The 15218-nt window shown below is 46.2% G+C and overlaps 1 protein-coding gene across 1 annotated transcript; it reads left to right on the forward strand.

Annotated features, from left to right (window-relative positions):
* Positions 1–6282: 6282 nt before the first annotated feature.
* BHLHE23 (basic helix-loop-helix family member e23) lies at positions 6283–10644 on the forward strand. The gene has a single exon (XM_038159370.1). The coding sequence runs from the start codon at positions 6422–6424 to the stop codon at positions 7094–7096; it is 675 nt and encodes a 224-aa protein (XP_038015298.1). The 5' UTR covers positions 6283–6421; the 3' UTR covers positions 7097–10644.
* The last annotated feature ends 4574 nt before the right edge of the window (positions 10645–15218 follow it).

Below are 15218 nucleotides of genomic sequence, written 5' to 3' on the forward strand. Positions count from 1 at the left end.
GAAGCCAGAAAGTCAGTGAGCAGGAGAATCCCCTTCACCTTCCTCAGTGCCTCTAAGGTTTAAGGATATGGCAACATGGGTTTGTTATACAGGCTTGAGCACAGACACCAAACCCCATGACTGCCAGTCTGACCACGCACCACCCTGACCCAGCCACACCACGACCATACAGAGTTTTTCAGCCCTGAACATCCAGCCCACCCCTCCTGCAACCTGCTGCTTCCATCAACACTTTCTTCTTGGCAAACCAAGCACCTTCCCCTGGGGATCATGTACCCCCATGCTTCCCCCAGCACTTGGTTTTATTTCATTGAAGGAAGGAACACCTTTGCTTGCACTCCAAGCGGGTGGCTGGGGTTCCTATCACTGCCTTCTCTTCAGTAGTTGCATGTTCTGGGATGAAGTTCTGCATAAGAGAATTCAAGCTTTCCCTGAAAATACCTGCTTGCTCCTCTCTGTGCAGGGCTCGGTATCTGTACATCCTTTCCCTCAGCAGAAGCAATAATGAGGGCTGCTCAGTTTTTAGAGGGCGTAGCCAGAGCTAAGGATCATCCATGCATTTCTAGGTGCCATAAAAAACTCTGTCCTAGTGCTGAAGGGCTGGTAGTCTCAGGAGACCGGGTAGGAGGAGCAGGAGAAGGAGTCTGGGACTTGGGAGCAGCAAGAACTGTACATCCTCTTTAAACATCCTGCATCCTTCTGCTAGATTGAAGCGGAGCCAGATGGGACAGAGCGGATGATGTGCCCTTGTTCTCCTCAGGGGCAGGGGCTGCTGTGGCACATCCGAGGCTGGCTGGGAGTTCTGTCCTTCCTGCCGAGCCCTGCGGCAGCGCCGCTGCCTCCCAGCCCGGCTGATGCAAGAAGAGACTTTGCCAGCAGAGGGACCTGCAGACCGGATAATCGCTCCTTCCCCGCTGAAACCAAAACCAAAACCTGCAGCCACGCTGGGTCTCTCCTCTCCTACCTGGAAAAGAGATGTTTCAGACTCCTCTGCCGCCACTCTTGACCACCTTGCTGCTGCTTGGTTTGGTTGTTGAGAGCATTCTGTCTAAGGGAACTGCTAAAGAAATCCATTCAAACAAGAAACCAATTGAAAACTCTCTGTTTACTCTATTTTAAAAAGATAATACTAATCCCGCAAGTCCCTATAGCTATCTTCTTGCTGCCATCTAGTGAAGGGGAAAAAGTATGACTTGAGTGACATAAGCAGAGCAAAACCTATCCCAGAGGCTTGTACTTGTTAAACAAACTCTAACTTTGAATAAACTGCTTCAAAACAACCTTTAAAGTCCCATGAATATCTCCCTTTTGGATGTCTCCTTCAAAAAATGCCCTTCTAGGTCCTCGAATGGTGAAAGCCTGACTTTGTCATCACTTGGTCTAAAGAACAATCCAAGAGTCACCATTTTGTTGTACTGAAACTCTTCATGCTGCTCTTGAAAGGTCTAGGAATTGTGGTGGTCTTTGCAGGATCAGTAATGGAAGCTTTCACTCCCTTTATACCACCATGGATACACAATTACTGTAGGAGGATCACAAGCACAGGCTCTACACACACACACCCCTAATTTCTCAGAAATTAAGCAGAGTCAAACTCCTTGTTAGGACCTGAGTGATCTGCAGGACTGAGAACAGGAGTCTTGTATCCAGAGTCCTGTGCCTCAGCCATAAGAGCTTCCTTCCCCTAGATAAAGGTGGTACGTTCCTGCATGCCTCAGGAATTTTTGGGAGGAAAGCCTTAGCTGCGTGACGGAGAAGTGACAAACAGGGAATCAGCAGAAACACAAACACTTCAGCAGCTCCAGTTCTTGTTGCATTCCTGTCATGCTTCCATGACCTCTGGCCAGTCCAGCCTGTGGTTTTGGCACACACATGCCACAGTGAGCTCTGCCTGCTTTCCTCATCTGGAGTTTTTATCTCTACCCACTGACCATTTCCAAACAGCCAGACCCAGCACAGTATTGCCACCACTTGTGCTTTTCCTACACAGTTGTTCTTGCTGGTTTCCTGCTGTTACTCACCGGGGATGAAATATTCACCCACCACTTCCAGCAGTTCCAGGGAGCTTCCAGCAGAGTAACTCCACGCATCCCAATCAGAAAATGACCCAATCACACATTTTAATGCTCGAACACCTCTGCTTCCCACCTTCCTTGTGTTTGCCTGGATGTAAGATCCAAACCCTGGCAGCAGTGGGCAGGGCTGTATTCCCCGGTATCCCCAGCACAGGTGTGGGATTGCACCCGAGACCCGAACGCGCTCCGGCTCCCACTGTGCCGCTCAGCCTTGGGGTCACTTCGGGCTCTGCAGCGCTTTGCCCACCTCCGGCTCCATGCCGAGGAGCCGGGCGGGTGCCGGGGGCGGTGGGTGCCCGCTCCCCTCCGGTGGTCGCTAGATGTCAGCACGGGACCGCCAGCCCGGCCCCGGGGACACACAGACACATCCCGACAGACCCGCACCGCTCCCGGCAGGGACAGACAGACAGAACCATCCCGACAGACGCGCACCGCTCCCGCCAGGGACAGACAGACAGACCCATCCCGACAGACCCGCACCGCTCCCGCCAGGGACAGACAGACAGAACCATCCCTACAGACCCGCACCGCTCCCGCAGGGACAGACAGACAGAACCATCCCGACAGACCCGCACCGCTCCCGCAGGGACAGACAGACAGACTCATCCCGACAGACGCGCACCGCTCCCGGCAGGGACAGACAGACCCATCCCGACAGACGCGCAGGGCACAGACAGACAGACCCATCCCGACAGACGCGCACCGCTCCCGCCAGGGACAGACAGACAGACCCCCGACAGACCGCGCTCCCGCCACAGACCAGACGACAGACCCGCACCGCTCCCGCCAGGGACAGACAGACAGACTCATCCCGACAGACGCGCACCGCTCCCGACAGACCAGACGCACAGACGCACCGCTCCCGCCAGGGACAGACAGACAGACCCATCGACAGACCCGCACAGACAGACAGACGCATCCCGACAGACGCGCACCGCTCCCGCAGGGACAGACAGACAGAACCATCACAGACCCGCACCGCTCCCGACAGACCTCATCCCGACACCCGCACCGCTCCCGCCAGGGACAGACAGACATCCCGACAGACGTGCATCCCGACAGACAGACGCTCACCGACAGACCCGCACCGCTCCCGCCAGGGACAGACAGACAGACTCCCCGGACCACCGACAGACAGACAGACGGCCCGACAGACCCGCACCGCTCCCGCCAGGGACAGACAGACAGACCCATCCCGACAGACGCGCACCGCTCCCGCCAGGGACAGACAGACAGACTCATCCCGACAGACGCGCACCGCTCCCGCCAGGGACAGACAGACAGACCCATCCCGACAGACGCACACCGCTCCCGCAGGGACAGACAGACTCATCCCGACCCCGCATCCCGACAGACCAGACTCATCACAGACGCGCACCGCTCCCGCCAGGGACAGACAGACAGACCCATCCCGACAGACCCGCACCGCTCCCGGCAGCGACAGACAGACAGACCCATCCCGACAGACCCACACCGCTGCCGGGAGCCACGTGTAGGGACTGTAGTAACCAAATCATTGATGCTGCCTGGTATTTTTTAAAATGTTTGTGACTTGAAAGAGTCTTACTGAAGGTATGGATCCTGCCCTGAGGAACTTACAATACCTGTTACAATCACAGCAAATATAATCTGCTATTAATTATTAAATATTTACAACAAGTTTAAAGCATGTAAAACACTGGAAGAAATAAATCCCACTTTAAAGCTGGTAAATACTCAACAACATGTGATAGATTTATTTTCTACTGCATATGTCCATTTTTCCCCAAAGCACTTGGAAAAGATTTTATTTTCTGCCATGGTCTTCCCCATGAGTCACTCCTTTCTGCTATTTCTTTTTTTTTTTTTTTTTTTTTTCTAGTCCAACATGTCAAAATCTAAATTCCCATTTTTTTTTAGTTTTCAGAGAAAACCAGGTTGAGTATTTTCAAAGATGCCCATTAACAGCTGCAATCTGAGGGAGAAGTCCAAATCAAATTCTTCCATGTGCACTTTTTTTTGTTAGCACATTAAACCTGGATTTCAGATTCATACAGGCTCCAAATGATTTCTCTCAGCAGTGTGTTTTGGAATTACATACAAAGCATCAAATCCTCCTGCTCTGTTCTGCTGTAGCTGATTCACCTCCCAAGCTACTCTTCAGTGTTGAAATAACCCTTGAAGAACTAATCTGTTTAATAAACCATGGGAGAGCCTGTGTGAGAAGTGTTTGCTTCTAATTTTCAGCCCACTTAGATGCACATGGCATTCTTAGAAAGCTGGCAGTACTTGCAGCATGTCTTTACAACCACAATTCCTGAAAGTTTATAACACCGCGGGTCCTTCTCCTTGCAAGATCTTAACAAAAAAGTAAATAATTTCTAGCAGAGGACAATCCTGCTTTTAACATTTCCACTACATCTTTCTAATGGGAATTACTTCTGCCAGTGATGATATTCTGGTACCTCCTTCCATTTGTCTGTTATGACTTGGAGTGTGGGACTGGCTTCAGAGATGAGAAGTCACGCTGTGCTCACTTGCATTTGAAAGTCACAGTGGATATATAGAGTGTCACCATGAATATATGGAGTGATCTGTCCCAGGAGTAGCTAAGTGGTTCAATTCTCATAAAACAATTAGGTTGCTAAAATCAGTAATTGGTCTTCATGGTTGGATTAGCCCGATAAGGGGAGCAAAAGGGAGATGTGACCATATTGTAACATTCAAACACTGGAGGTGAGGTAGGAGAACTTCAGTGAAAATATGATGGACAAACCTGCGGCACACTCTGATGCCAGGCTCGGACAGAGCCAGTTTCATGTGCTCCACTCCTCCAAAAAGCAGAAACACAACCTCCCAGATGTGCACTCAGAGCAGGGGAACAGCCTCGTTCAGGCAGCAGCTCTGCAAGCACAGCTGGGGCTGAATGTGTCACTGCTCATCTCAGCTCTCCTGGCTCTGATGTGGAGAAGGGAGGGAGACAAGCTCGTCATTTCACGTTAGCACACAGCACACAGGGAGCTGATGGGAAGGGGACAAGCCAACTGCACTTTGGAGAGGGCCTGAGAAAAATAAACCACATTCTGGAAAGAGCCTCCTGTCACTGTAACACCCAGGCTATTTACTACAGCAGATAAACTGCCAGGTGCATCTGCAGCAACTGGTTGCATCTGCCTGCAGGCAATATCCACCTGCTCACAGCTATGTGTCACTGCACAGGATTCAGGATTCATCCCATCCTTTCCGAGCAGACCAGGCACATGAGGGGCCTGGACCAGGCTCATGTCATGCATGGAGAAAGCCTGGAATGTCCTTATGCTGTCTGTAAAACAAACCTCAGTAATAAGAACCAGTCTCCAAACTCTAGAAAAGAAAGAAATTGGGCTCTCTTTCTGTTGCAATTAAAGTTCAGGCCCTTGTTGTCATCCTGATGCAGGAATATGGGACTAAACATCCTGATTGTCCTTCTCCATGCAGCTCCACCTTTGCCAGTGGTTGCCTCAGATTTTCCTCCATGGATCAGACACCGCCAGTCCCAGTGATGATTCCTGCCACCCTGCAGGCCATGGTGTGGTTTGTTTCCTGTCCCAGTGTCACGCTCTATGCTGGTACTCACAGCTGGGGAGGATGCAGGGTCCCTTCAGAGAAGGGCTGGATCATCATGGATCTGAACTATTCTGGGCGCGTGGAAGGGAGGAACACTGTGAGCCTCTGAAGAAAACAGGAATAGACAGGGAAATGCCTTGGAAATCTCCCTGAACAACAGATGCCTCCTCTGTCAACCCCACCTAAACCACCACAAATGGATCTCTAGCACCGGGTGTGCCCTGGTGCTTCCCTGAGCTTCCAACATCCAGGGGCAGTGCATCAGACGGGAAGGGAAGGGAAGGGAAGGGAAGGGAAGGGAAGGGAAGGGAAGGGAAGGGAAGGGAAGGGAAGGGAAGGGAAGGGAAGGGAAGGGAAGGGAAGGGAAGGGAAGGGAAGGGAAGGGAAGGGAAGGGAAGGGAAGGGAAGGGAAGGGAAGGGAAGGGAAGGGAAGGGAAGGGAAGGGAAGGGAAGGGAAGGGAAGGGAAGGGAAGGGAAGGGAAGGGAAGGGAAGGGAAGGGAAGGGAAGGGAAGGGAAGGGAAGGGAAGGGAAGGGAAGGGAAGGGAAGGGAAGGGAAGGGAAGGGAAGCGCGCTGCCCTGCGATTGGCGGCGGGTGTCCCCGCGGCCCCTGTCGGCGATATAAGTGCGGCGGGGCCGTTCTGCGCTCACTGCCCGCCCCCAGCCCGGGCGCAGCGCCGAGCGGAGCGGAGCGGCGGGGCCGCCTCCTCCTCCTCCTCCTCCTCAGCGCCCAGGCAGCGGCGGCCGAGCGGGATCCCCGGCCATGGCTGAGCTCAAGTCGCTGGGCAGCGAGGCGTACCTGGCGCTGGCCCCGGGCTACGGACCCTCGGCTTTCGCCTACGGGGCGGTGCGCGGGGGCGCCGAGGGCCCGCGGGGCGCCTACGCGGGGAGCGGCGGGGCGGACTTCCACGCCGGGGCCATGGGCAAGTCGGCGGAGAGCAGCGGCGAGCAGAGCGGCGACGAGGAGGACGGCTTCGAGGCGGGCGTGAAGGGCGGCGCGGGCTTCGAGCGAGAGGCGAAGCTGAAGGGGGGAGCCCTGGGCAAGAAGCCCAAGGAGCAGCGCTCGCTGCGCCTCAGCATCAACGCGCGGGAGCGGCGGAGGATGCACGACCTGAACGACGCGCTGGACGGGCTGCGCTCCGTCATCCCCTACGCCCACAGCCCCTCGGTGCGGAAACTCTCCAAAATCGCCACGCTGCTCCTGGCCAAGAACTACATCCTCATGCAGGCGCAGGCCCTGGAGGAGATGCGGCGGCTGGTGGCCTACCTGAACCAAGGCCAGGCGCTGAGCGCCCCGCTGCCCGCCAGCCTCAACCCCTTCGGACAGTCGCCCGTGTACCCCTTCGGCGGTGCGGCCGTGCCCGGCTGCCCCGAGAAATGCACTGCCTTCACAGGAGCCGCCTCCGCCCTCTGCAAACACTGTAACGACAAGCCTTGACTTCTGCCTTCTTCGGGCTTTTCCTTTCTTTTGGGTTTTTTTTTTCGGTTTTTCTTTTTTGTTTGTTTGTTTGGGGTTTTTTGGGGTTTTTTTTGTTGTTTGTTTGGGTTTGGTTTGGGTTTTTTGGTTTGTTTGGTTGGGTTTTTTTCTGTGCACTTTTCTTTCCACTGCCATCAGCCCTGGCTTCCTTCCATCAGTTAAGTCTGAGTTTTCTTTTTTGTTCTTCTCTTAAACACCCCCCTCCCCATTTGGAAATATTTGGCAGTTCACGTGGACCCCCCCAAAACACCCACTTTCTACTTTATTTAGTTCCCCCCTCACATGCAACTTCATCTGTAGAGTTATTTCCTTCCCAGCCTGTCAGTGGATTGTGAGCGTAATGTTGCTTTTCGCTTGCTCTGAGCTACAAAGTTTTTGAGCAGTTTTGAAACAGAACTATAGAAAAACAGAGAGGGAGAGAGATCTGGAAATGGAAACCTCGGTGAATTTGCTTTGGCATGATCGACCTGTGTTAAAAATAGATTAAAAGGAGGAAGGGAAAGCGAAATCCAGCTTCTAACTATGCAATGTTTCAGAATCATGGGTGGAGGGGGGTCTGTGTAGCCAGCTGGGGTTGGACTGCACTTGAAAATCCAAATGGAAATCATTTGGTCAGAGCTCACGGGAGGGGGGAAGTCCAGTACTCTTGCTAAAACAATTGATGCTTCAAAGTAAGATGCTTTTTTTTTTTTCTCTCTCTTAAAAAAATTAACCTGTTCTTGGACTGAGAGGAACCTGTGATTGTATGCTAATGCTTGCTGTTTGCCTGTTTCTCAGCTTGGTTAAGTTTTCCAGATGATTTTCCAAAGTCGTTGCTCATCATGATAAACAAAGCAAAAGGTGACTTAACATATTTATATGTATTTATAATAAATAAAAGACATGAATAACCACTTTCTCTGTCCTACATGTCTCTAAAACCAGCTGGCAGTCTCTACAAAACCTCTGCTGGAGTCAGGTAAAGCAGAAATGGATGTGGCAGGAGCAGCTGTGTGAACTTAGGGGAATGATCGGAATACTTGGAAAAAGCTCGTGGATATTCAGCTCCTTTTCAGCAGGGATTTGGATTTTTCCCTCCAGTTTCTCCTGATTCATGAGCACACAAAAAAAATTGCTTGTGTCTGACTCTGAGTTGAGCAGGCAGGGATTTAGGTTGTGTATTCTGACATTTGCTGGGGAATGCTGTGCCCTGACAGTGGTGTTTGACTGGGGTTATTGTAGCAGCGAGCTTAGCTCTGAGCACCCCTGTGAAAAACATGGCAGGGAAGGAAATCGCTTAAAAACTCTGCTTATGCCTTTGCTTGACTTTCTGTTCTCTCTACAGCTTGAACCTAGATCTGCACCTGGGGTTTGGGCCACCTAATATCATGACTGAACTAACAATCTCTTGCCAACATTGACTGTGTTTGTACAAGTTACAAAGTGCAGCTCGCGCTGGCCGAGTTCTCCGTGTCGCTTGTGTTGGGTTACTTTGGTTTTCTGGTTTATGTTGTTCAACGCTTTGGTGCCTTGTATGCTTCACTAGTAATTATATAATAATAATAATAATAATAATAGAGGTGCATTCAGTGCTTTCTGTTGGGGTTGGAAATACCCACCCAATGTCAGAGCAACCACGTAAAACTGGTACAGTCGCAGCCTCAGGGGCTCGAGCTGTCCGTGGCCATTTGTGTTAGGAGTGGGGTGTAACTATTTAGGGTTATTAAACCAATTTCCATGCCTGTCGCTAGTGTTATGCTAATTTGAAAAGGACTGCCATCCCTCTGAAGCGCTTGTCCATGGCACTTAATTTTAATTAATACATTTTCCAAAAGACTTTTTGTGTTTGGAGAACGAAGTGTGTGATTAAGCCTTATTCATAAAGACATATGTTGAAAACTGGTTCCTGCTCATTTCCATTTTTATATCTTCATTTCTTTCCTGTAATTAAAAAAAAAAAAAAAGGAAAAAAATAGAGTAGTTTTACAATTTACCTCTTGTACCTTTTTCTGCAAAAGAAAATTTTGAAAATGCTCTTAAAGCACATCTGATGAAGCAAAAGCCAACCAAAACCCCTACTGAAGCAAAAATGACTGGAAACTGCAGATCAGCAAAGGTCACTCAAATTTTTGCAGACTGAGTTGTTGCTAGGAAATATTTGGAAAAAAAAAAAGGCCAGTTTAACAGTGAATCATAATTTTCAAGTAGACGTACGTTACTTCCGGTTAAAATTAGGGAAGATTGAGAATATTTAAATGGAGATTAGCTTAACTGTTCATTTTTCACCAAAACTAAAATAGTTGGAGAATAAAGTATTTAACAGCTTAATATTTAATCTGAGTTTGGTTTAGTTAAAGACTTAAGGCTAAAAATAATGGAATTTATAATTGCTTCTTTGTCAAATAATTATGGCCCCAAAAAGAAGTCTTACTAATTTCAGAGCCTAAAAACTCTTCACAGTCTGAGACAAGCTATTTTTGGAATTATGGGCTTCAGTAGAGTGATTGTTTTAAATCTCTTCCTTTCATTTATGTCAGTAAAAACTTACTCATACTATCATACCTACCTAGAATCCTAAAATTCTACCTTCTGGAGTCCTTGAAATATTTAGAAGTTTCTTCAAGAGCCCACTTGGAATTAAATTATCTCAGGAGGCTAAGAAAGGATTTCAAATAAGGAAGAAAACACCTGCATTAATTTTTTTTTTGAAAGGAAAAATAGCAAGTTTGACTATTTAAGTGCTGTTAAAAGGCCAGGTATTAAAAACAAGTGCAGATTTTATCAAAACAACTCTAAAGACAATTAACCCTGAAGTACAATGGTTTCAATTCAAAAGGAAAATGAAGATGAATTGTCATTTTTCCTGCAACAAGCAATATTAAACTCAAAGAAAGTTGACCAACTTGTCAGTTAATCTGGAAGTTCAGTCCTGTGAGCTGCTTCTGTCCACCCTGGGCTTGCAGGATTTTAGCCGATGCTGCGGTGGAGCCCGTTCCGAGCTCTCTGCGTTTCCCATGGCAGGAAGGCATCTGCTCTGAGGTGATTTACACTGCCCTGAGCTGCTGCTGAAACTGCTACCAAGTGAATGCCTAATACTTCTCAAAGATGATTTTGTTGGCAGGGGATAAATGAGCAGCTGACCATTGCATTTGTGTGTGGGAAGCATCAGTGCTAACCTTGCAGCTGTGTGTGGGTATCCTGAGGATGAAGTCCTGTACTTGTCATTTGTTTTTCCCCTTCTTTGGCATATTTTGTGTACCATGTAAGGTTTTAAATGTCTCCTTCCATTTGATGTTTCAGAGAATATGAAGGGGGGACTTGGGAAAAGCTGAAGATTTTTTTCCTGCTCAAATGTTCTTGTTATGATTCCTGCTCTTTTTTTTTTTTCCCCAAGAAGGATTTATTGTGTATGCTCAGACTGAACTGAAATACAGATCATGTGTTCTAATGTACTTACTATCCTGATTTGTTCATACTTGGAAGAAAACATAATGCCAACTTTTAATTAAATATAATATATTGTTTTCTAACCTCACTTAGTTTTTCTTTGAACTCCAAGACTGAGCAGCAGGAAGTGTCAGAAAGAGGAAATGCTGCTTTGCTGTCTGTTGTGCATTTTAACCTGTGTAATTCTTGTCACTAACCAAAATGAAGGGTTTACTAACCAATATATATAATGTCACTAATAGGGGATTGGAAACTGCTGCCAGCTTGCACTGCATCAGCCCAGGTTTAGCATTAGCAGTCTTGAGCCTGCCAGGTAAAATGATCTTTAACCAAATACAGGGAAGCAACAGGTTTGAAGAGGGAGGGCCCAGGAGGCAGCTGTCTACCTCAGATACCAGCAGAAAGTTTAATCAGTTGGAGTTCCTGGAAAAAAGCATGAGAATCATGAAACTTTCCTTGTCCTTTGATCCATATCAGTGATTTTGTGTCATTCTCTCACAATACCTGAATATTGCTGCATGCTGATCTTGTTTCCAAGACTTTAGAAAGTGATTGCTTTCTGTTCTCAGATAATTTTTCTGGTATTGATCTTTACATATACATTTCTATAATATCCATTTTATAAGAGCATTAGACATTTTTCAGGGTGAAATGAAGGTAGGTCCCAACCCTGGTGCAGTTTTGCAAATTGGCAGCGCTGGTGATATTGGTGACACCAAGACAGGGCTTGGCACTCCGGGACACAGTGCTGCTTTCTGACCCAACAAGCCACCTTTAAGAGCTTTCAGAGGCCCAGAAAAATGTGTACAAGCTTTATACCTTTATTATATCAGCCTTGTAGTGTGTGTAAAGTGTAAGGCACGGTGGATAAACCCCTCACTTAAAGCTTTTGTGGCTTTTCAGCCTGAACCTGCGCATCGACAGCCAGAGTCGCGGCACGTCCCGCAGCAAGTTTCCAGCCCAGCTTGCCACAGCTGGAATTATTTAATTTACAATTTAGGAGAACAAAACCTAGCAGTCCCTGTTTCACTTCCGCAGCATTGTGCTCATCAAGTGTGTTCCTGGAGTGGACCCTTGAAAAGAAGAGGTTGGACACTGACAAATTTCACTGACAAATTTCAGCATTACTGAAATTTGTTTCACCTGCACTTGTTCCTTGCCATGTGAGTTATCAGCAGAGAAATCATTGCTGTGATCTGAATCGGTGAAAGTGCTTCTAAAGAATGCTGAAATACACCAACCGATATTTTCAATTTTCAAAACTGCTTTTATATTGTTCTCTGCCATTTGATAGAATTTTGATTAGTATTGCACAGTAGAAAAGTTGGGGGGGTTTGTTTTCACTAATCCTGATTAAGGCTAGAAAAGACTCTTGATTACAGTAATTTTAATAATGTAAAATTTGTTTGTGATATGTCTTTAGTCTTTAATCCCCTTTGGCATTTCATTCAAAAGGGGGATGAAAATTTCAGGGATTTATAACATTTAAATCGTTCCATGAATGTTTCTCAGGTGGTTTTTCTCCTACCTGAAATAAAAAACACCTAAATGGGTATGTAACATATTTTTTGATCAGATTAGAAATATATTTGCATGTGGTTTTTGTGGGAAAATAGCTTAATATCAAGCACTTTCTCTTTACAATAAAGTATATGTGCATAAGAGAAAAAGGAACCAATTATCCAAACCAATAATACATTTGAGATCTCTGCCATTCTTTCAGATGTTTTGAGGTAGGATTTTCACCAAGGACTTTAAATAATATCTTAATAATCAAAATTCACTTTAATTCTTTTGGCCATTATCCCAAATTCTTATTTCTATTTGTATTTATGAATACATACAGTTTTAAATTATCCGTTTAATTTTTAAGTAGTCTTAGCTTCACTTCACAATAGTAAAATTTGAGTTAATGTTAATTCCTAAAACATGAACAGTTTTAAGCATAACCCTCATATTTCTTTAAAGCCAAACAAATTAATCTTAAGTATTAGCATTACAATCAACTAATGTATAGAGATATTTAATCAAGTTAATTCAGGGTGAAAATAAAGGGGTTTATTTTTTTTGCTGTGCTTAAGATAGTGAAATTTGCAGAACAAAGACTTGCAGAAGACAAACCACAAGTACCTAAGGTCTTACAACACAGAGGAGGGGAGCGTGCTGCTTTTCGAACTCCTTGCCCTGGTGAAGCAGCTCAAATAGATCTATATTTAAATTATTTAACAGCTTATTTTAATTTTTAAGTCTTCCAATTCATCAGTGATTCATGTTCATTAAAATCTGCTCTGTTAATGCCATTTGTATTTGCTCAGTTCCTCTTCCCCCACGCTAACATTGATGTTCTGTGTGTTTGTGTGTGTCGATACGGAATTGTGCTACGAATATAACCCAACCTTCCTCGGCTACCAATGGGGGAAAAAAAAAACCTATCTGCTCTTTTGCCTTAAGTATTTCAAAGGGAAAAACATGGCTGAGCAAAAAAACATCACCCCAGCTTTTCCTCCAAGCCCACTTTTGTCTAAAGTAATGAGGCCATAGTCAGTTGGCTCCAAAGAGCGCTGTGATTTAGTGTGACGTACAGTGAATCATTGCAGATCCATTCGGACTGCATTCGTTATTTTAATGAGACACAGGCAAATCTGTTTTTTGGCCGCAAACCTTAAGATGCAAGCATAATGTGGAATGGTTGTTGATTGCCACAAGGCAACTGACATTATGGATTTTTATCGCCATCATTATGCACTTTAAAACTCCCCACATCCCAGGATATTCTGCCCCTTCCCTTTCCTCCCGCGAATGACAGGGAAGCCACAATGCTGACATTTAAAAGCGAAAAGCTCATCTGTTTAATTTCTGGGCTTATTAAAACCTTACGTTGCATCCTCTGGTCTGCATTTTTTTTTCTCTTTCTTTTTTTTTTTATTCGCGCTTTCCCAGAGGAGGAGGAAAACCCCCACTGCAGCGCGGTCACCCAAAAAAGGTCACATTCAGTTGGGCGACAGCAGCACTAGGTCCCCACCAGCCTGTGCTTGATGTAGTATAAGAAATGACAATGAGGCGGGCATATCTGTGCCCAAGCAGTAATCACAGTAATGGTGTTCATCAGAATTTACCAGTGCTGAACTTTTCCAGAGTCTGCAGTGATGCTTCCTCCTCAGTGCTACCAGTAAGGGATTTATTGTGCTTGTGTTTGCCTTCAAGCAAAGGGCACCCCTTCGATTGTTGAAGAAAACACTTTCAAAATTAGGTTGCGCTGGTGAATGTGGTTGTGTGTGTGGGCATGTTTGTCAGTGTAAAATGCATATGTTGATGCATATGTGTAGTGTCTTCATGTATGCCTGCATGAATGAGTGTTCCTACAATTTATTTACCTCCTGTGTCTTTTTTTTCTGTCATGTTTTGGTTGCTTTACCAGCATGATTTTATTATGTTTTCATGAAACTTTGTGCAACATCATTTGGCTGTCGCACAGGAAGCGCCACTGCATGAAAACCACCGGTCTCCTGAAAAATTGCTTTGGCCTATTCAAGCCAAAAAACTCATGAATAATATTTTTCATCCTTTTATTTTATCCTTAATAAAAAGAAGTGATGTTTTGGGACAGTACAGGGTGTTGGTTTCCCATTGTGCCACTGGCAGCTTTGCAGTGAAAATGACAGAGAACCAGCATACCTTTGCTTTCCCTGGTTTCCAAATGCATCCATCCTGTTTTTATTGATTTGCTGAAAGTAAATCTCATGTCTTGTGCTCCTCACACAGATGTCATGAAGAAATCCTTATGCCTTCCATTTGAGAATTACATTACCTTAAGTATTTTTTATCTGCTGGCAGCTTCAGTGTAAAGCAAACTCCCCAGCTGACAGCCATAGTGGGTGCACTCTGTGTTTACAGCAGAACTGAGGCTGTAGGGGAAAAAGATGAAAATCTCTTGCAAAATGTTAAAATGGCTGCTGACTTGGAGGCCTCTGGCTCAGTTTTACATCCTTTCCAATGTCCAAGAAAATACAATTTTACTTCTAACAAGTTTTCTCCCCTCGGCTTTTTCCCTCTCGTGCCTCAGTCAGCTTCCTGGAAGATTTGAGGACAGAAAACACTTTAGTTACAGGAGCTCTATTACTCCTAACGCTTCCTGCTGCAATTGGATGTGGCACTGTATAGAATAATCTTGGTACTTTGAGACTGCACAACACAGGAGAGCTCATCCCTGTCTGACTTGACTCCTCTTTCAGGTGCTTACTTGTAGCAGCCCACAAAAACCCTTTTTGGGGGTAAGCAATGCACAAAAAGCATCTTCTCTCTGCTGTTTCTTTCCTGTGTAGGTTCTTGGGGTTGGTCTTATATTTTATTTCACCAAAAGCAAATCCAAAATTCCCTGTCAGGCAAGAGTTTTTCCTTTTCTTTCTGTTTTCAATTGCTTGTTGAAGTTCTCATCCTTGCAAATTCTCTCCCCTGTAAATGCTTCTGCCCTCGGTGGGTTTCTGATCCAACCTGCAGACAGATTTGTTCCTATATAAATACATGATAAATTAATTTTTGACCACATTGAGTGTGCGTGCCTGTAGATATTGACTTTGTTTTGGTTTTTAGAGTTAAATCCAATTTGGAAGCAGCATCTGATAATTTCAGTGAAATTCTGTTGCTTTCGACTTCCTTC

The sequence above is a fragment of the Motacilla alba genome, chromosome 20 (assembly GCF_015832195.1).
Source record: "Motacilla alba alba isolate MOTALB_02 chromosome 20, Motacilla_alba_V1.0_pri, whole genome shotgun sequence".
NCBI classification, from domain to species: Eukaryota; Metazoa; Chordata; class Aves; order Passeriformes; family Motacillidae; genus Motacilla; species Motacilla alba.

Coding starts and splice junctions, on each gene's coding strand:
- BHLHE23 (XM_038159370.1), top strand. CDS start 6,422: ATGGCTGAGCTCAAGTCGCTGGGCAGCGAGGCGTACCTGGCGCTGGCC.